Source organism: Primulina tabacum, chromosome 4 (assembly GCF_025594145.1).
Source record: "Primulina tabacum isolate GXHZ01 chromosome 4, ASM2559414v2, whole genome shotgun sequence".
Taxonomy (NCBI): Eukaryota; Viridiplantae; Streptophyta; class Magnoliopsida; order Lamiales; family Gesneriaceae; genus Primulina; species Primulina tabacum.
Genome location: NC_134553.1, coordinates 2,463,592 through 2,485,887, shown reverse-complemented (window position 1 = coordinate 2,485,887; position 22,296 = coordinate 2,463,592). Strand labels below are relative to the sequence as shown.

Sequence of the window (22,296 nt, the reverse complement as noted above, 5' to 3'; positions counted from 1 at the left end):
TAGAAAATTGGCATATTAATTTATTTTTTTAAGCCTTATCTTGATACTTTTAGGGTACATTTTTTGCCAAATAAAAGAAATTAACTAGTAATCAACCAATATCACTTGTTTTGTACAATTTCAAGTTGTCTCAGTGATTGATAATTCATCTCACATTGCCGGATGATAAGCTACTTCATCAAATTATCCCCACAATCTTTACTTTATAGTTCATCTCATGCAAATATTTTAAATTTTATATGATATAATTTAGTTCGAAATCTAATTATAACCAAAATTGATCGGACTAAAAAACATGAATAGATTTTTTGTGACCGGTGTCACAGATCTATTTTCGTGGGATGAGTCGATGAGATTCATACTTAAATTGAAAAGTAATGTTTTCAGCATAAAAAATAATATTTTTCATAAATCGAATTGGATTAGAGATATATCTCACAAAATTAATTCGTGATATTATTTGAATGGAGTTTTTGTGAAAAAACAAAAACAACATATGGAATTGCTATTTTTTTCTAGATTCCAAAAAAATTGCTATTTGTCAGTAAATTGTATTTGGTATTTTCCCAAAGAAAAAAAGCTAAAAGAGTGTCTGGAGTCTGCACTTTTTTCCCCTCTTCTTGCACACTCCTAGGCGAATGCGCGGTACGTGCTCCACACTGTGACTCTTTTCTACCAATTAGCCTCACGAGCGCGTGTGGACTAACTCACGCGCTTTGGTGAAATCTTTGCCCTAATTTATTTCTCATTTTTATACGAACGACCGCCCGCGACTCCGACCACCACCTTCTCATCTCGCACCAAAATTCTTCCTCCAGTTTTGCTTTTCCTCGCTTGTCTTGTTAGTATTACAGATTTACGGCCTTTGTTTCACCTGTAAGTAAATCAATTTCACACTTTTTCTTGTGAACAATTCGTATAATGATTTGAAATCGTTATTTTCAAACTCCACGTATTGGTTTTTGTGTTTGATCTTTAGTTTTTCTTGATTCCTTGCAATTTTTTAGGTCAATTATGGAACCTATGGATATTGTTGGTAAGATTAAGGAGGACGCTTCCCTTCCTAAAGGTTAGTTTTGTCCTCGTTTTTTTCCTTGTTACCCCTATTTTACCCTGTTTGTTTGTTTTCGTTTTTTGTTTATCTTCAAAGTCGAGGCTTTCGTTTTTCTAGTTTGATACTTCTCATCGTTTAGATTGTTCCCTCTAATTGACTAAGTATCACGAAGTTGCGATCAAAAAGGCATTCTTATTAACTGCCCATAGAATAGCAGTAATTCGTAGTAAGCTTCAGTTGGAACTTGCTTCTGGTTATTGAAATAGTATCTATTTTTGTTTATGATCTAGGATTCATTATTCGAACTAGATGTATGAGCTACCAAAATATCAATAACATTTAAAAACGTTATTCAATGATAATGGAAGCCGGTAAACTGAGCGGGAAGAAGGATGGAAAAACATCTCATCATAACATTTATCAAGGAATCAGATCATGCTTTGGCAGAGGGCATGTAATAGTTAGGGATAACTGATAAGTGTCAAAGTGGGAGTCCATAGTTATATTTGATTAAGTGGCATACTCCACGATGCATGATGAAATATAGTTAATATTATAGAGTTCAATTCTACTGTAGTATTTTCTTTCACATTTGGCGAGTAACAGTCAGGTGGCTATATCTGAAAAATGATGTAATATGCAAAACATTAATATTCTATTACTGTATTACATAAAGTTGTTCTAATAAATTATGTGCAGATGGAAAAAAGACTGGAAGGGAATTGCAACAGATCTATTACTGTGTTTTCAATCATACTTGAGGATTTGATTGGATTTATATTTGCAAATTCATATTTGATGTGTTTGAAATGAGTGAATCATCTTTAAAATCTGTAGTTGCTGGGTTTCAAAATAATTTTTTTGCTACGGATTTCTTTCTGAAAATGGTGATTTGGTATGATTATTATTTATTGTGAAGATGTTTATTCATAGTGATTTGTTGAGTTCAATGGAATTAGGACTCAATAATGTATCCCAATCCCTTTAAACGTGTAAATTTGTAATGACCAGAAGCTGTATTAAAGTCTTATTGTAGGGTCCATAACCATAGTTTTTGCTTCTCTTGGTTGTGCAACCACTCTCTATTTATTTTCTTGATATTGAATTGCTATGGATCCATTTAGTCCAACATTTCCCTTTGATGTCTAGTAGCTCGCCGTGTTAGTCCCTCAGGACCTAAATAACTCGATTTGCCCGTGAAATATTTTTGTCAACGGATTAGTTGGATGTGTAAACCCAAAGAAATATGTAAAGATTCATAAGTTGTTGTTAACGGAGTTGAACTTTTCAATCTCTGAGGAGTTGATATCAATTAATGCCCAATTGCTCCATATATAGTTCCTCAAGCCACATTTTCTAATGACACCCAGACAATCTGAGCTTGATCTTGTAGACATAAGACATGAATTAAGCTATAGATTGCTGATTTCTTATGCTTGTATCTAGAAAATATTTTGTTTAATCCAAGTTACTGATTGCTGTTAATAGCAGTAACGAAACAATCCGGAATGTCTTTGTAAAAAATAAAACTCATTTGGTTACTATATAGTAAGACAGTTGCTGTTATATTGCCTTTGCAAGTGGATGAATTCTTTCACTTTATCGGCTCCGTTTTCGTACAAGATACATAAATGATATTGTTGCAGCGACTATGACAAAAATTATCAAGGAGATGCTCCCGCCGGATGTTCGTGTTGCAAGAGATGCTCAGGATCTTCTGATTGAGTGTTGTGTAGGTTTGTGTTTGTTGTTTGTTTTCATTTATAATATGTTTGACATTCATTATTTCTTTAACTTTCCAATTGGGTATAAATTAGGCCATTATTGTTAGATTTGCTTCAATTCAGTGTGTAATTTGTTTAAGCCATTAGGTTGTGCACTTTATTTACTGTTTTAGTACTTAATGGATTATTTCATAATTTAAATAATTTTGATGCGATTGGCATCATTAAGACTTGAATCTTCTTTTTAATAGATAGAGCAACTATGTCCTAAGTGCTGATCAGGATAGCAATCGATTTTTCTCTGCAAAGTGAGCACCATTCAATGCTCCTAACCATACTAGGGATGGAAGAACTCTTTTTGTTCATACACTTTGGGCGAAATGCCTCATTTTTGTTAAAAGTGATTAAGATGGACTTGTTATCTTCATTTCTGTCATATTGATTTTCTGTGAAACATCTAGTGGTTAATGAGGTTTAACGGATGTAAACATGAATCTTAAAAATATAACTGCTTTTTTTTTTGTCCATGGTTTTTTTACTGGTACCAATGGTGATCTACACCCCTGCTGACCGGATGAAGGCCCAGCTGTCCAGGCATTTAAGTATATCTTTGGGTGAATACCATCCCACCTATTTATGATATCTCCATGTCTGGCCCTGTAATTGCCTTTCCTGTCAGGGTCCAACAGTCAAAATTATCAAATGTTTGACGCTGACCGAGTTAACTGTCAGGATACTTAGTTACTAGTTTACCTCTCAGCGCATTGACTCCAACGAGCACCTTCATCATGATCCAAAAATAATCAACGAAAAAGTAGTGGATATATTTTAAATTGGGCCACTTTTTTCAGGATTGTTTCTTGATGGTGTTATGAGTAGGAAATGTTGCTCTGGGCATTGGTGCAGTTCTTAACCAGCTAACTGATATAATATACCGCAGATCAAAGTTTTGATGTGTCTATTGTCGCTTTCAATTCTTGTGCAGTGCTTTTGCAAGCTCTATACTATGATTTATGCTAAATGATTTTCATGTTTTGCAGAATTTATCAATCTAATTTCATCAGAATCCAATGAAGTTTGTAATAGGGAAGACAAAAGAACTATTGCACCAGAACATGTACTCAAGGCTTTAGAGGTTCTACCAGTATTTCATTTGGTTTTGCTTCTCGTGATAATTATTGATTGATCTCAGCAGTCAACGTATAAAATCTTAAAAGGGGCTTTTTTGGGTTATGTTATGGTCTTCTATGATATGTTCCTTTGGAACTGAATCTTCTGATTTTGTTCTTCACATTTGCTGAACATCATTTCTGGATTGGAATCTTATGATTTTGTTTTACAATTTGTCCAACATCTATTCTACATTGAGCTGCTATACTTAGCAAGAAATTTTCCAATGCCTGTGCTTTGCTGCTGTAGCATTTCTGGCCACTGCAAATGGGAGGCATCTGTACAAAATATGACACGAGACTTGAATACTGTTATCCTTCGGTTCCCTCTTCTTAACTTGGATAGAATATTATTATGCCAGACACCCATGTTACTGTAGGTCCTTCACATTTATGTGTCATGTCATGTTTTCCGAATAAATTCAATTTGATTGAGATATTATTATAAAATTTTACTCAAACTTACTCTTTTTAGTGATTTTTTTTTGTTCCAAATAAATATAGATGAATAAATATTTATAGTTCTTGAGAACATCATCATTTTTATTCACTGATTTTTCCCACTAGTATGTTGCAGTTATAAAAATATATTTTCAAAAAATATGCATTAGAGAATGCAACTGAAATGCATATATACTGTACGTGTATAATAATAAAATACACGATATTTTGTCGAACATTCTTCTTAAATTCTTTATTTTTTTCACATATATTTGCATATCTGCATGCTAAAATTTATGTAATTTTGGTTGACCTTTCATTGTAACTTTTATATACAGTATCGAAATATTCTGGTATGTTATCATTTTTTTTCCAAAACATAGTTCTAAGTATGATTAAGATAACTTTTCTACTTATTATTTACTACGTAAAAGAAAAATATGCCTGGATAAATGACAAGGTTGCGATGCAGAATACTAAGTGAAAACGGGGAAACAGTTGCAACATGGTGAAATAGGAGCAAACCTTTTTGTAGTTGGATGTTTATAATCGTTGAAGTACATCTGAGACAATTTTATGGTTTCATTTTCTCATTGAATCGCTACAGTGTAAAATATGCCAAATTTTTGCAAATTTAAGGTGCAATATGACATGGATAATATTGTATGGTACCTCGACTTTTTACTTCTAAGCTAAATTGTGCATTTGACTTCAAATATTGTACTTTCAATTAAATAATATCACTGTATCCCATGAATAAATTAACCTTCTCACCTATTAATTTTCCTATCTATTTTTTTGGTGCTAATTTTTCTCATCTGTTCAATAACCTAGATTTGCTCTGTCTCGTTTTCTCAGGTTCTTGGATTTGGAGACTATATTGAAGAAGTTTATGCCGCCTACGAGCAACATAGGCTCGAGACTATGGTAAGTTTGCCTCCCTCTCTCACACAGACTTGTACGTTGTATCTTTTTAGAAACTCTAGATTCACGAGATATTTAGTTGCTGAGTGTGCTTTTAATCATTGATTAAATAAGTCACTCGACATTTATAGGTTTTAACTTTGGCTCATCTTTGTTGTTTTTGTGGTTAATATGCTGGTGGCGGCAAATGCTGTGACCTGTAGGAATGTAAATGGATGGTGTCGTACCTAATAGACCAGTAAAAAGTTAATAGGGCAGGCCAGAGCGGAAGAATGAGAAAATGGCCTTTCTTGGACTCAGACCCAATGGGCCTCAATAAGCTGGGCCTCTGTCTAGTCTTGGTTGGGTATATACTTATCCATTATATATCCACAATCACTAACATCCTTCTACTTTTCTAACCCGCGCCAAGGCTATAACCTGAATCCCATTCCTAGATTGGCCTCAGCTGCTGTGGTGCCAGATATGCTTGTAATTGGAGCTGAGCGGTTTATAAGGGTTGAAGGAAATAAAAAAGGAAATGGATTATGAAAATTATAAAAAAAATCATATTTTTAATACATTGATTTGATATTTGTAAAATCACCTAAATGTGGGAGAATTGATAGTCTAAAATTTTGACCCTGACAACAGACTCTTTGGGTCAGTTTGTATCGGCTTTCCTTCCTAGATCATGCTTAGTTACATGTAATGATCATTGCTTCATCAGAAAAATGTAATTAACTTCCTAAGATAATTGTTTGTGTTGCTTATGGTTGAGTGGTTTGACATAGGATACCATGAGAAGCGGTAAATTGAGCAACGGAGCTGAAATGACTGAAGAGGAAGCACTGGTAGAGCAACAAAGGATGTTTGCAGAGGCACGTGCTCGAATGAATGGAGGCTCAGTGGTTCCCAAGCAATCAGATTCTGAGACTCGACCAAGTTTGAGTAGCTAACTTAAAATTTCTAAGTTTTCTTGAACTCTTTACTAGAGAATCCTCGACTCCAGCATTTCTTTTTTCATAATGTACAAATGGTTCTCGCATAACATAGAGAGGTCTGCTGTGTACTATGTTCCTATGTATATGTTAGTAATTTGTTGGCCTCTTTAAGCAGTCTTTCAAGATTGTCTCCGTATATGCTATTTTAGTTAAAACTTACGTCATGTACGTCTTTTGTCTTTTCAAGCGCGCGAGTACCCGTGGGTAATCCTTTGTCTCGATGTATGTTTCTTTAATTATTTCATTGTCATTTACGTCTTTTCAAGCGCGCAAGTACCTGTGGGTAATCCTTTACCTCGATGTATGTTTCTTTAATTCTTTCATTTCCAGGGGAAAATGAAAATAATGGTATTGTTGATGAATATGTGAGCAATTCAATTAATTTAACCGAGCTAACGTGGGTCCAGGCAAGCTATATGGAAGACCGACTCGATATGGTCTAAAGTTAATTAAATAGCGAGCCTACTGAGGATGATTTATAGGGGCTGAATTCATTAAACTTGGTCTGAAACAAAAAAATCGTCACCCGATGTGTACATAGGAGACTAAAATCGGTCGCTCTTAACGTGAACTACAAATTAGTAATCACCTTGTATTATATATATACACGCGCGCATGTGTGTGTGTGTAAACCGAGTCGCTAAATTAACTTAGTCTCCAAAACATATCCCAGTACATCTGAAATGGACCAACAAATAATCAACAGTAATGTAACTCTACAAAGTACAAACCGTCATTATGGAATACAAAAACCTACAGTAATCCTGTTCTATTCCTTCAATTTGAAAATTTTGAGATCAGCTTATCAACATGAATGATAGCATCACCAATGCTGGGGCGAACAGCGGGTTGAGGCTGCAACATCCATGTTACAAACTGGTGTAGTGCCTCTGGATACGGAGGATTAGGTCCACTTGGCCATTTTATTTGGACATTTACAATGGCCAATTGCAAGCTCCCACCGGATTCTCCGAGTGCAAATTCAAATGGAGATACACCATACCTACAAAATGCATTCATATATGAAGCAAAAGACCAAAGAGAATTGCAGACACCAGAAGTTGGTAGAAACCCTATAAGGCCATAATAAAGAAACTGCGCATTTTGGATCCTTTGTAGCGATATAAGAATAAAGAAACTAAGAGGAGATGAGAGGTGCCCCTAAACTAGACAACTTTGTTACAAGATAGATTGTATGCAACTTGGTTAACACAAAAGCAACCTAGCCTTGTCGACGAAGTAACCCAAATGTCTTAGGGAAGTTAATTCTCCCACATAAATGTTGCAGTGGTTATATCTATTTTCTCAGCAGCATCCACATATCCAATTTTGAGCACCTTCTTAAACTTAAAGCAATACATTTTAAGATTGGCTAATATGCTCTTTTCACAGTGCTAAATTAAAGACCTTCACTCGTATTACATTCTAATAATCTTCTTAAGATATTAATATCTTTAGAATTCTCTGAGAAATTGGGAATACAACCAAAATTTGATCCTCTACAGTTGTGGCACAAAGATCAAGATCATGGTGGTTACTCAATGAGCATAGCTCACGAAAAGGTGACATTATGTGTCTTCAAAAACAAGATGAAAAGTTCCCATGACATGAAGGAAACATTCTTACATGATTGCAAACAAAGTGCAGCCTAATGACCAGATATCAGTTCTCTCGTCAATGTCTGCTTGGCTAGGGCAATCCCATAATTCAGGAGCACGGAAAGGAGCTGAACAATGCTCAGATGCCCATTCCTATGTAACAAACAAACACAGATCAAATCAAAATATCCACATTAACCACACAAAACTGGCCGACATGCAAACCTGGTACATTGAGATAGCTTGACAAACTAAATATGAAGAATATTTCTCTCCCCCTCTGGCACCTTTCTGAGCTCTCCCACTCTCCCTTCATTTCAAACTTCATACAATAACTTTTTCTTGGTTATCAATTGCGTTCTCCTTTTATCTTTCTACCAAGTGGAACTGATATTTTCAAGTTTGATAGTTATTTTCAATTTCATACTTCAAATCATACAGTACAACTTATTGCAAAACTATCTGGGTGGTGTTAATCTCTGATAAGCAGTTGAGATTACCAATGACCTAGCCATTTTAACATTTCAATGATTAATTTGGGCTTTTTTGGCACAAAGCTAGTGATATAAAGCCATGAAATATATAAAGTTCTAATAGGAACCTGCAATTGTAGTGCTTCTGAACGAGAACGAATTTGTTTTCTCGCAGGACGAGCACTTCCAAAGTCCATTAATATTGCTATAGGTGACTTTCCTTTCCTGTGTGTCAAAAGGACATTGCCAGGTTTGATATCATTATGGGCATATGGAGGATCAAAACTGTGCATGTGGTCAAGTCCTGCACAAAGCTGATTAACGGTTTCTTCAGTTATTCACATCATTCTTGAGCAAGAAAGCAGATTAGAACAATAATTTGCTGCTCAGGAAACCGCCCACCATAGTCACCATAAAATCCATAAAAGGCAGTAGAATTTCACTTCAAAATTTGTGTTTACGATAAATATACACATATAGCATTGTTTAAAGGAGGCAGACATTGACACATACCACAAAAGCATTTTCATCCTTTAAGACAAGCATAAACTTAAGCAGCTATGCCGATATATAGAAAAACACTACAGCCATTGCTAAAGACATGTAAAGGAAGTATTTTGATTTAAAAATAGCGGTTTAAGTTCGTGTACCTATCTAGCATATTGAGACAAGACTTAAACATACATGCAGCACAAAATAAAATTCCACTAGAAAAATAGTGCCACTAGTGTCATCGCGAGATAGAAACACTTGGAATTATACACTTGAAAAGTTGCTTGAGACATATCCTTTGAGCAAAGTGAATAGATCTTTACCAATCATGAGTCAACTGTCAATAGGCACTAGGCACCATGAACAACTCATATGCATTGTAAGCTCATTAGTTGTACATTTTGCCAGCACAGTTCAACAAACCCACAAGGTAGGAGTATTTTCATTACCTACCTGGCGAAATATTTGAAGTACGTCTGAGGTAGAAAAGAACTCTTTCTTAACTTTCATAGCTTTGGCATTGTCCAACAATGTTCCATCTACATGGACGAGAAACAATAAGTATGCTTCATTCTTCCAGGATTGATCTTGTGTAACCTGGCCGATCGAAAAAGAGATTTTGATAAATAACCAATCTGATGAGGATAAATGAACTTAGTATGCAGAACCTACTAGCAAGTTTAAGTAGAAATCCAAAATAAAATTCAACGACAACGTTCCTCTATCCCTTGAACAAGCAATCATTAAAGGTCGCAAACCAGAGCTTATGCATGTTTTACTTCAGAAAATCTTAGCTGAACTTCTACTAATTGACTTTTCGAAATAATTTTTTTGATTTTACGTATGCTTTTTGGGCTGTTCATAATTTCATCAATACAAAATACAAGTCTGCCTCTTTAACCTGTGATGGCTCAAGACTCAATAATAAAAAAGAAAGGAGCACATCTTCAAAAGATTGCAGTTTTCTCCACAAAATGATGTGCTAATTATCCATGCAATCACCCTCATTGTGTGAAACAACAAATATAGACAGTGCACTTCGTCACTGCACATTTTTCACCCAGAGCATCTAGAGGTACCTATTCCATGGCACAGACCCAGACAAGTGTAAACCTCTTAATTACAAAATTAAACACACAATATTACTGGTTGTGAAAGAGTAAACATAAGACTTGGGAAAAAATGAACACAGAGAAATTACCTTGACTGGGATGATTGCATGATCAAGAAGAGGAAGCAGATTGCGGTGGCTAAACAAAGATGAAACACGAATTTCCTCTCTCACCAACTCCAGTTGTTCATTGTTTTGAATTAGAACTTTCTTGATCGCATACGTTCCATCATCTGTAAATAAAAATGATTCAGAAGAGTACCAACCAGGTAATTACATATTCCTATCAGGCTCAAAATGACTATTTTCAAAAACACAGAAAAAACCAATAAAAATGTTGGCAATTTCCTGATTTGTATGATTTCCTTTCTCCCTTGCCCTGCAACCATTTTGACATGACAAGAAAGCTTTCCAGCAGATCAACTTTGCAAAAAGGCAGAGTGATCCTTAAAACAATCCTCATCTGCTTCTTTCTGTTTGAAGTTTTTGCCAGCACCTTGTTAAGATGCATTTAACTAATTCATTTAGTAAGAGTACTTGGGGTCCCATTTCATCTCTATTCCATTTGAAGTTTTTGCCAGCACCTTGCTAAGATGCATTTAGCTAATTTATTTAGTAAGAATACTTCGGAGTCCCATTTCATCTCTATTCTATGTTGATGACAAACCTCTATACATTTAAAGCTAACTTTTGACACAACGTGACAACAATCAGAACTCGGAACCACAAATCAAAAACAACGAAAAAAAACGTTGATCATGTAATTCAAAACCCGCAAATCAATTAATCCCAAATTGACAGATCCTGACTACAAATAAGCAAAATACGCATAACAGAACAAACACACAATTCAATCAGGGATCAGTGAGTACCAGAGATGTGAGAAGAGTCCCTGATCTTCTTGGCAATGCCAGTGCTCGAAGGATCAGAAAGAACCTCCTTGACAAGGAAAACGTACGCGAAACCACCTTCCCCCAGCTGCCTCACAATCCTGAAACGGTTCTCGTTGATCCACACATCTCCTCCACCATTAACGGCGTCGTATAAGGCGTTCAAACCCGAGAACGAGCAACCCATGTCTCCTTCTTTTAGCTGCGAATAAAGCGACAATGTCCCCAATCCTCCCTCAAATCTTCTACAAGCAATCTCAAAGAGAGAGACTGCAATTTTCTGCGGAGAATCAAATGAATGATTAAGAAATGTGAGATGTCATTTCTTTCCATTGTCTAATTACCTAAGCCTTTCGTGATGACTTTCTTTTATTTAATTTTCCTTAGCTAGCTACTGTGTGTGCGTGTGTGTGAAACTAATTGAATTTTAATTAAATTTATCAAATTAAATTTTCTTTGTATTTTATTTATTGAATTTTTTATCTTAATACTTTGTAGTTTCATTTAATTTTTTTGATATGATTTGAGTTATAAGATGAATTATTAGGGTGGATGATTACGAATGTAAAATGTAAATGAACCAAACCGTTTGCGAGTTATTCGAAGCTCGGCTCGATAAAAAGCTCGTTTGAGTTCGTTTTTTAATCATATCAAGCCAAACTCAAGCTCGATTTCGAGCTCGAAAATTTAATCAAACCAAGCTCAAGCATAAAGATATTAGGCTCGTGAGCTCGCAAACATGTTTGATAATAGGCTCGCAAACATATTTGATAATAGGCTTGCGAGCTCGAGCTCGAGTTCGATTTGTTTAAGTGGCTCGTAAGCTCGAGCTCAACTCGTTTAGGTGGCTCGTCAGCTCGAACTTGGCTCATTTGTTGAGTTGACAAATAAAAATATTAGTACTAATGTAGATGAAAGGAATTGAACACAAAATATAGTTGAAAAAAGATTAATTTACACCACATAGTCACAATTACATTTTTTATCTTACTTGCATATCATTATACTAAAATGTTCTTTAAAACATAATAAATTAACAAAAATACATCAACTTATTTCCAAAAAATTTACATCACCAAGTCATATGCACGTTTAGTAACTTTAAAAATTATTATCCTAAAATATTATATTAAATTGAATATAATGAATTTATATTGATTAAAAAATAAAATATATTTGGAACACGGCGAATGGAGTATTAAAGGAGTGAAATTATTGCAATATCATTTATATGGTGATATCAATGTATGACGAATATTTGTTATCTAGATGTTGGATGTATTATTTTGGGATGTTCAATAATATAATGAGTTTATGTTTTTTTAGTTGTTCTTTTTGTCGTTTTGGTTATTTATGAATGAATTTATATTTTTATGACAGATTTAAAATTAGTTCATAGATATATTTAATTTTTAACAAGCTCAAATCAAGCACAAACTCGAGCTCAATTCTGTGCTTTACGAGAAGCCAGGCTTGTTAAACATGATAAACGAGCTATTAATGAATCAAGCTCGAGCCCGGCTTGATTAACATGATAAATGAGCTTTTAACGAGCCGAGCTCGAGCTTTTTTCGAGATTAGTAATTTCAATACAAACCGAGCTCGAGTCTGATAATAGAAGCTCGCCTCAAACAATTCTAAACGAACCAAGCTCAAGCCTGCTATTGTTTGGTTTGGTTGGATTGTTTACATCCCTATGGATGATGTATCAAATAATCTAATTATTCGTAAGTAAATTTTAAGATGTTTAGTGATTTAAGTTGTGGGACAAGTATAGTGTGATGGAGAAGTAGGGCTTCAATCAAGGGAAGTATGTTCTCATGACAAAGAACAGGAAAAAGACCATGACTTCAGTCTATCTGAAGTATTTTGAAACAGCACTAGACGGAAAGAGTCGAAGGTGCAAACTTTGTGGACAAAGCTATTCTATTGCTACCGCAACTGTTTAATTTCTAACTGATGTTATCCCTTTTCAGTTCATTGAAAACTATGTTTTAATAACTAAACCAAATATCAGCTGTCATCTGAGCATAGGCATTTTGAATACCTTTGCCATAGGATCAATGTGAATGGTGTGTTATCCACCTAAAGTTCAAATAGATGTTCAGATTTTAACTCATTTACCAAGTTATGATTGGATTTTTATTGTTCCTGGGAATCCAACCAGCACATCACCTTGGTTTGCTACCGTTGCAATAATTTTTTTGCATTTAACTGGAAATTGTACCTCAATGACAACCTGACTCTGTGTGCTGAAGGAAGTCTGGGTATGCATCTCCGCAATTGACATCCAGGCTATGAAAAAATAGGGGATTTTGCCAACAGTCCTAATCCGCAGTTTGTGACAGTTGCTAAGAAGCCTCATACTCATGTTAAGTTACCTTCAATGGAGCTGGATCATTTGAACTGGTTGCTCATTAAGTGTCTCATTTCAGCATCCCTTCCCGCGACTACTTCAGCAGAGATCGTATGGATCTTCTGCATATCCACGCTTCCTTCTTCTACTACTTCTCGTACAAAGTGAAATTGCACTCCAATGTGTTTAGTCCTGGAATGAAAGGCTGGATTCCTTGCGATGTGCAAGACACTATGACTATCACAAAACAAAGGAACATTCTCTTGTTTGTGCCCGATCTCCTCCAATAACCTTTTGATCCATATTGCCTCCTTGCAAGCTTGAGTAGCTGCCATATATTCTGCCTCCGTTGAAGATAACGCCACAACTGTCTGCAGTTTTGAAACCCAGCTTACTGCTTCCCCTGCAAGCGTAAACACATAACCAATAGTAGATTTCCTTTTATCAGGATCACCTGCATAATCTGAATCGACATAGCCCTTGAGTGTAAAATCCGATCCTCCATTACATAATGCAGCATTCGAGGTACCCTTAATGTATCTAAGGATCCTCTTAACAGTGCTCCAATGCTCTCGTCCAGGATTCGCCATATACCGACTAACTGCTCCCACTGCTTGAGCAATGTCCGGTCTTGTACAGATCATGGCGAACATCAAACTTCCCACTGCTGATGCATATGGTACTCGAGACATCTCCATCCTCTCTGCTTCACTGCTAAGACACATCTCGGAGGATAACTTGAAGTTAACAGGAAGAGGGGTCGAAATTGGCTTACTATCTTGCATGTTGAAGCGGTGCAAGATATTTTTCAAATAATTTTTCTGGGAAAGCCAAATCTTTCTGTTACTTCCATCTCGGTGAACTTGCATCCCTAGAATCTTGTTTGCTGGTCCCAAGTCCTTCATATCAAATTCCTTAGCCAACTGTGCCTTCAATCCTTGGACATGATCTTTGTTGGGGCCTGCTACCAACATGTCGTCCACATACAACAGCAAAATTATATAATCATCACCAGACCTCTTGAAATATGTACAAGGGTCTGCACTCAGTCTGTTGTATCCAAGGCTCATGATATAGGAATCAAATCTCTTGTACCAACACCTCGGCGCCTGTTTGAGACCGTACAGAGATTTCTTCAACCTGCAAACCAAGTTATCTTTGCCTTTTTCTCCAAAACCTTCTAGCTGGAGCATATAGATTTCTTCTTCAAGATCTCCATGAAGAAACACCGTTTTCACATCTAGCTGTTCTAGATGTAGGTCAAACACCGCACACAATACCAACACTACTCTGACACTTGTAAGCCGAACCACAGAGGAAAATATCTCATTGAAGTCAATGCCTTCTTTCTGAGCATACCCTTTTACCACTAATCTAGCACGATACTGCTCCACTTGGTTATTGTCATCTCGCTTGATCTTATATACCCATCTGTTACCGATGGCTTTCCTCCCTCGTGGTAGTGTAACAAGATCCCAAGTTTTATTCCTGTCTAATGCCTCCAATTCTTCTTGCATTGCTATCATCCACAAAGATACATCCGAACTTTGAGTAGCCTCGTGGAAACTCGATGGCTCACCATCCTCTGATAATAGACAATATGCAATATTGCTTTCAGTGACATAATCTGAAAGCCAACTTGGTGGTCTTCTGTCTCGAGTTGACTGCCTCGCATTAGAAACCTCAGACTCAACATGTTCTTGTTCTTCGTGCTCTGGTACTGCTTCAAAAGAAACTTGACCTTCGTCCGTCTTATTTTCCACCTGAAAAATAGTAGTTTTTGAGTTCGGTGTGCCTTTGTCTCCCTTTACTTTATCTTCCTCGAAGATAACATCCCTGCTGATGACAAGCTTGTGAACAGTAGGATCCCACAAGCGAAATCCCTTTATTCCATCAGCATAATCCAAGAAGATACATTTTCTGGATTTCGAATCCAACTTTGATCTTTCTTGCTTATTGTACAGAACGTACACAGGACTTCCAAATGTATGCAAATGAGAATAATGTGTCGGCTTCCTGGTCCACATCTCCATCGGAGTCTTCAGATCAATCGCCACTGAAGGAGAACGATTGATAATATAACAAGCGGTTTTGACTGCTTCCGCCCAAAATGACTTTTCTAGATCCGCAGTCCTCAACATAGCTCTTGTTCTGTCCAACAAGGTCCTGTTCATCCTGTTGAGGTGTGTAAGCCGTCGTAAACTGTCTTTTGATGCCCTCATGTTGACAATATGCATCAAATTCGTCACTGGTATATTCTCCTCCATTGTCAGTCCTCAGACACTTGATTTTTTTTTCAGAATCAAGTTCAACCCGCGCTTTGAAATCTTTGAAAACTTGAAAAACATCTGATTTCTTCTTGATTGGATACACCCAATATCTCCTAGAGAAATCATCAATGAACGAGACAAAGTATCTCGCTCCTCCTAGGGATACAACCGGTGCTTGCCAAACATCCGAATGAATCAGCTCCAATATGCTTTTACTCCTGGCAGTAGAAGTGTCAAACTTTAATCTGTGTTGTTTACTGGTAACACAGTGCTCACAAAAGGGTAGTGACACTTTTGTAAGTCCCGTCAGCAGCTTCCGTTCTGAGAGAATATTCAACTCTCGTTCTGACATATGCCCGAGCTTTCTATGCCATAACACTGTTAATTCTTCTCCTGAACCAATTGATGCAACAGCTAGTTCCGCTTCTTTGTGTGTTTTCCCCAAAAGTACATACAGATTTGCAGCAACTTTTTCCTCCTTCATAACCACAAGCGCTCCCTTCACAATTTTCATGATCTCGTTCTCGATCCGAGTTTTGCACCCGATATCATCCAATTGCTCCAATGACAAAAGATTTTTCGTCAGTCTTTTCACATGCCGTACCTCCTGTATAGTGCGAATGGTTCCATCAAACATTTTAATTTTGATAGTACCGACCCCAGCGATTTCCAAGGCATGATCATTTCCCATGAATACAGATCCTCCTGAGACTTGGTTCATAATGATCAAACCATTCTCTCCGGGACGTCATGTGCCACGTCGCACCTGAATCCATAATCCATGTGTCACAAAATTTGTGCCTGTCTTCCGCAACAGTTGCCGCTTCGCTGAATAATATTTCACCACTGCCTAAAGTACTGGCCACATTTCCTTGAGAACTCTTCTCGATACTCGTACACTCTTTCTTGAGGTGCCCTTTACCGCCACATTTGAAGCAGTAAAATTTTTTTTTCTTACTTCTGGACTTTGATCTAGCTCGTCTTTGGCTCCCACTGGAGTCACGGTCCATAAATCTTCCTCTTATCATCGGTAAAGCCTCTGCCTGCTTCGAAGTTACCAACCTATCTTCCTTATTCTTGCGCCGGCTTTTTTCTCCGAGAACCGCGGTTAAGACATCGTCGAATCTTAGAAAGCTCATAAGAATATTGTTGGTAATGTTGATGATAAGTTGATCATATGAATCTGGTAGACTTTGAAGTAGAAGCTCCGCACGTTCATTTTCCCCTATTTTATGCCCCATGGAAGTGAGTTGGGCAAATAGAGTATTTAGTGTGTTGATATTGTGAGGCCCGAGATTATAGAGATGATATTATTTTAATCCGAGATTATTGAATTAGAGAAGTATGAAGTGTTGAATTATATTCCAAGATGTTTGCAATTATATAGGATTGGAATTGAATCAAAAAGATTGAATAGGGGCTGATGTGCAATTAATGAGAAATTGAGGGACTAAAGTGCAATAAGTGGGATTTGCCACTTGTCATGCCATGCAAGAGGAAGCTTGGGACGTGCCATATTGCTACTTTTTCACTCCATTTCATTCAGATTTTTTGAGGATATGACCGAAACCCTCCATGAATGAAAGCTTCAAGTTCCTTTCTCATTTTTCATGTTTCATTGAGATGATCCAACCATAATTTCTTGAAATTGAATTTAGATTCTTGCTCCTCAACTCAAGGGCTTCAAGGTGAGGTAAAATTCATCATTTTTCAGCATGTTTCGAAATCTATATGTTGGAGGAATTGTGATTTTATTAGAGATATATGTTCTTGAGTAGCTAGAGATCATAACGCCGTAAACGGATCGATTATCGGATGTCGTATGCAATTTGTGTAAAATTCCAGCATGTTGGCCGAAACTAGATGGTGCAGAATTATTGTGTTTTGGCTTGGTATTGTTGGGGATTATGAGTTGTTGATGTTAGTTGATTGTTGTGTGAGTTATCGGGATACCGAAATTACGCCGTTATGCTGCCGAATTTGATATATAATGAGTTAATCAATTTCATGTCTTGAGTGGAGTTTGATATTGCTAATGTGGAGCTCGAATTGTGCATTCCAGATTTGGTGTGGATAGCCTTGAGTTCGAATGTGTAGCTCCAACCTTGGATAGAAGAATGAGCAATATTTCCTAACTTGTGTTCTTGTTGACCGAGAAGAGTTGAGCAAGATTGTGTCAAGTGTGATAGCATCCAAGAATCGAAAAAAAAGGTATAAGTCAATGTGGTATTGGGAGATCGACTCAAGTAGTATATACTTGAGTTTCCCTAAATCACATACTTCTTATTATTATGTTCATTGATTTGACTTGATATGCTTGTTCTATGGATGTATAGAAAGCAGGTATTAGACGAGTGATCTTGTGACAGAAGTGCCTGATAGTGGTGGGATCGCCACGGGCACATTGCACGATGTCCCAAGATAGTGAATTGGCGATAGTGCCACGGTCTGTGACGGATAGGTCAAGACACCGGATGTTTGGTTATATCGATTGAATAGAATTTGAGTTTCTTCTATTACTGAATTCGATATAGGAATGCCAACGTCTGGAAACCGGGATCCCTAGACTAGGATTGAGTTTAGTCTGAGACGTGGAGTCACGAGTCTGATTTACGATTTTATATTGATTATGTTTCAAATTTTGATACATGTTACTGATATTTATTACATGCTTTTACATTGTTTATATGATTGCATGTTCGTTGATTTATACTGGGATTTTATTCTCACCGGAGTTATCCGGCTGTTGTCGTGTTTGTATGTGTGCATGACAACAGGTGGGACAGGATCGGGGTCGAGGAGATAAAGAGAGATCGCGATTAGAGTGGAGACTACAGACTTGATTAGAGATAGGGTTTGGACACTTGATATTTAGTTGTTAAACATATAGTACAAGACTTGTACTTTAATACTGACATGTATATTAGAATGTATTCCATTACGTTCCGCATTTAATACTGTATTTTAAAAAAAAAATTAGACCATGTTTATTATAATTAATTAAATTGTCCCAATGATGATTAAGAACATGATTAGCGTCCGGGTCCCCACAGATATGGTCGGTCATCGATGAGGATTCCGCCATCCGAAGAGTATAAAACCTTCTCTTTAGAAAAATCATGTTGTGTAGAGACTTGACCTCGTACATCTTTGTCAGAGTATCCCAGATAACTTTGGCTGTTTTTATCTCAGAGATACTTGACAAAACTTCATCTGCTATAGCCAAGTGTAAATTGGCAACAACATTATCATTCATCTCATTCCACTTTCCATCATCCGTAACTTCCACCGGTCTATCTCCAATAGCCGCCAAGCAATTTTCTTTTCTTAAAACTGCTTGTATCTTTATTTTCCACAGCATAAAATTGCTTCCATTGAATTTTGCTATCTCGTACCTTCCCGCCATTATGTCTACAACAATTTTAGTAGACCGGACAAAATAATCCCGCCTTAAATAAAAAATCTCAAAAAATCTTTTCTGATGTGGAAGATCAGTCTAGGCTGCAACCACAGAGCATACTCAGAATTTTAAGAAATTTTAAACCAAGGCTCTGATACCACTTGTTGGTCCCACGTGCGGAATTTGAGATAATAAAACCCGAAAATAAAGAATAAAATGAACACCGAGATTTACGTGGAAAACCCCTAAAAATTATTAGGGTAAAAACCACGGGCAAGATGAAAAGAATTTCCACTATAATATTTTGTGGTGTACAACTCACTCACTGTGTTTCCAAAGAGAACACACACTCTCTTAATACAGGAGAACAAAACACCTCACAAATATTATAGAACTAAGCACTCAAATGCTTATAAGATGAGAGAAAACTCGAAGAAGGGATAATTTCAAAATGAAGGGGGAGCTCTATTTATAGAGCCTCTTGAACGTGTGAATACACGTTAAAAACGCGTATTCATATTTCCACGAAATTTCCTTCTGCTGCCAACCCACGTTTTAAAACATGCAAAACATGTTGTCCCCACCTTATTTAATTTTTGCCTCTGACTATTGTTGCCGACATAAGCAAGAGAACTACACAAGAAATTTGTTTAGGTCAATGATGTCCTCCTCACTTTCTTTGTTCCTTAATATTGTAGTTCATTGATGTTGTCCTCTCACTTTCATTTGTTCCTTATTGTTTAGTCTTAATTTTATATTCAGATAACTGTTTAATTATATAATTATTCTGACTTCTAGAGGGATCTGGTGAGAAGCTACCGTGAACTGTTCTTTTGTGAGGTACTAGTGCTACTAGCTATGCCAGAGTTGAGGTACTAATCTGGGGTCACAAAAACTTGCAAAAATGGCCTCCATCCTTATTCTTGCCTGTCTAATTGTTATTAAGATTTGTAATGCGTATAAGCTCAAGTACTAAATTCATCTGGTTGGTTCCTTTTTAGCAAGTGAGTAGAGCTGGATGATGTAGCGCTTTGGATAATATTACCCGTATTCATAAACTTAAAATTTCAAGAACTTTGATCAGTGTTGCTGAACAATGTTGAATTTATAGTCTTAAGAGAACCGTTTCTTCTAAAATACAAAATTTCTTGATGAATAGAGAGCTGAATAATATCCTTTGAGGGCTAATTTTCAATAAAGGACTTTTTTTTTTCAGGCTATTAAATCTGTGGAAACTGTTATCAGGAAGTATTCGGAACAACTGGGTGGTAGGTTGCTGCTGAATTCGGCCTAGAAAAATGTGGTTAAAATTATGCATTAATAATATTTGCACAAATAAAGAACTGACCATTGGACTGGTTCTCTTCTTCAGAGAGAATATTTCTGAGACGGTTGCATTATGCAAAGACTCATATATTTCTGAGACGGTTGCATTGGACAGTGACCAGGTTTGCAATGTATTCATATACATGACTGCAGTTCTTGATCCGCGGATAAAACTTGAGCTCGTTCCCAAAGCCTCAACTGAGAAAGCTATATGGAGGAGACAAGAAATCATTTCATTAGGAATTATTCCAGTCGATATTTTCCGTCTACTCCCAATCTATAAACTACACAAGAGCTGGAAACTGATGGGAGCCTTTCTTTTGCTGAGGAAATTGCTCGTAAGAAATGAAGGGCGAGCTTGAACTCTGCAACAGATGAGCTTACTCAGTATTTATCCGAACAACCTGCTCCAATACAAACAGATGTTATCGATTGGTGGAAGGTGAATAAGTCCAAGATATCCAAGGTTATCTTTAATGGCTTGAGATTTCTTGGCAGTGCAATCAACTGTCTTGCCTCCTGAAGACATATTTTGTAGTAGGGGCGCCGAAATTTATCAGCAGAAGTTCTCTATACCCCACCGCGATACACAAGCTTTGCTTTGTCGCAAAGTGGAATCAAGCTGAGTTACAAGTCGACTGAGATTGACTGTGAAAGGATTATGGACCTTGTAGATTCTTCAGCAACAGAGAGCAGCAGTAGAAGTTTTGACATAAAACAAAACGGATGACTTGAATTGGCAAGGAGTTGAAGTAATGACAAGGTGAGACCCTGAATTTAATTAGTCAGTTGTTCGGATAATATATGTAGTTCCGACACTGTTGAATTCTAGCAGTTGTTGCACTTTCATCGTAAATTTGTTTTTTTATTTCTAGATCATGATTCGACGGACAGCTCATAGAATGGATATAGTGGAGTGGGAATGGCTACCTTTTCTCCATAGCTCCGTGTTCTTCAAAGTTTTATGTGAAAAATGGAATGTGATGGGCCAAAATCCGGTGGTATCACCATTATGTTGACATGAAAGGGTTCATAGACAATGGAACACGGGAATTATTTGTGTACAGAACAGAAAATGCTGACGAAAAAACTGACCCACTCTCAAAAAATCTTGTAAAGTTATAAAAATGTTTGTGTATATTTATCTATCTATATTATTAAATTTTTATATATCACTCACAATACAAAAATTATGAAAAAAACAATTAATTAGAAAATAACAAATATTATTAAGTTTAGATAATAATTGCAGCAGTGTAAATACGCAAATCATACACACTAATATACGCTTTAAGTATTTATTACAAAATATATAATTGTTCTGTCTTCTAATGCAATAATGAATTGTGAGAGACCGTGCACCAGATTACATTTAATTAACAAACAACGACCACTGCTCAATTGATATCAAATCTTTTTAATCCAAGTAATTAGCCCGAATGTCTTGGATTCGTAACTTAAGGAGACATGAACTCTAATATCAGTGGTGGAGAGCTATGTGAATAAGTGTCCATAAATTATCATGAAAAATGTGATTGTAGACCCAAAAAAAAATAGCAATTACGTGCCTTACATTAACATCGGTGACCACTCCATAAAATCATCATAGAATTATCATAAACTGCGAGGATCTCTACTGAGACAACCACAATGGTAGTTCACGATATAAAGTTGTATGTTCTAAAAAGTATCCGAATTGATGGAATAATTGAGTGTTTGGTGTATAATTATGCGTTTGATCCCCGCCATCAACACGTTCTCAAAAATCATATCAGATTTACCAAATGTGATTTACTCGACTAACTTGGTTTACAGACTCAAAAATTTACTCGATGTACATTGAAAGATAAATAATAGTTACACGTTCTCACATCATTAAAAAAAAAAAAGATAAAAACGGACAATGTTAATTTTTTTTAAAAAAAAATATAGTCATTAAATTTTGAAATCGCTAATTTTTATGCAGATAACGTGCTACACTAGCATTTGCTCCAACAACACATAATTGTTAAAAATTGCACACTAAGAACCAATATGCATAATTATATATCCTAAGATAACATAAAAATTTTACACAGTAAAAAA

General features: G+C 36.3%; 2 protein-coding genes across 2 annotated transcripts; one reads left to right on the top strand and one right to left on the bottom strand.

The window, feature by feature from the left end:
* Positions 1-626: 626 nt before the first annotated feature.
* On the top strand, positions 627-6,474 carry LOC142542357 (protein Dr1 homolog). Its single transcript, XM_075648955.1, has 6 exons — positions 627-876; positions 1,008-1,069; positions 2,701-2,790; positions 3,819-3,913; positions 5,247-5,315; positions 6,086-6,474. The coding sequence occupies exons 2-6, from the start codon at positions 1,015-1,017 to the stop codon at positions 6,248-6,250; spliced, it is 474 nt and encodes a 157-aa protein (XP_075505070.1). The 5' UTR covers positions 627-876; positions 1,008-1,014; the 3' UTR covers positions 6,251-6,474.
* A 332-nt stretch (positions 6,475-6,806) lies between these two features.
* Positions 6,807-11,217, bottom strand: LOC142542356 (uncharacterized). The gene is made up of 6 exons (XM_075648954.1): positions 10,842-11,217; positions 10,060-10,202; positions 9,312-9,455; positions 8,495-8,680; positions 7,922-8,046; positions 6,807-7,298 (listed from the first exon to the last, which is right to left on the bottom strand). The coding sequence occupies exons 1-6, from the start codon at positions 11,044-11,046 to the stop codon at positions 7,073-7,075; spliced, it is 1,029 nt and encodes a 342-aa protein (XP_075505069.1). The 5' UTR covers positions 11,047-11,217; the 3' UTR covers positions 6,807-7,072.
* Between the last annotated feature and the right edge of the window lie 11,079 nt (positions 11,218-22,296).

Bases quoted from the DNA above. Each gene is read 5' to 3' on its own strand.
- LOC142542357 (XM_075648955.1), top strand. From the start codon at position 1,015: ATGGAACCTATGGATATTGTTGGTAAGATTAAGGAGGACGCTTCCCTT. The intron at 3,914-5,246 runs GTTCTACCAGTA...TCGTTTTCTCAG, and splicing joins ATGTACTCAAGGCTTTAGAG to GTTCTTGGATTTGGAGACTA. The intron at 5,316-6,085 runs GTAAGTTTGCCT...GGTTTGACATAG, and splicing joins AACATAGGCTCGAGACTATG to GATACCATGAGAAGCGGTAA.
- LOC142542356 (XM_075648954.1), bottom strand. From the start codon at position 11,046: ATGGGTTGCTCGTTCTCGGGTTTGAACGCCTTATACGACGCCGTTAAT. The intron at 9,456-10,059 runs GTAATTTCTCTG...TCGATCGGCCAG, and splicing joins ATGCAATCATCCCAGTCAAG to GTTACACAAGATCAATCCTG. The intron at 7,299-7,921 runs GTAAGAATGTTT...TGCATTTTGTAG, and splicing joins TGCACTTTGTTTGCAATCAT to GTATGGTGTATCTCCATTTG.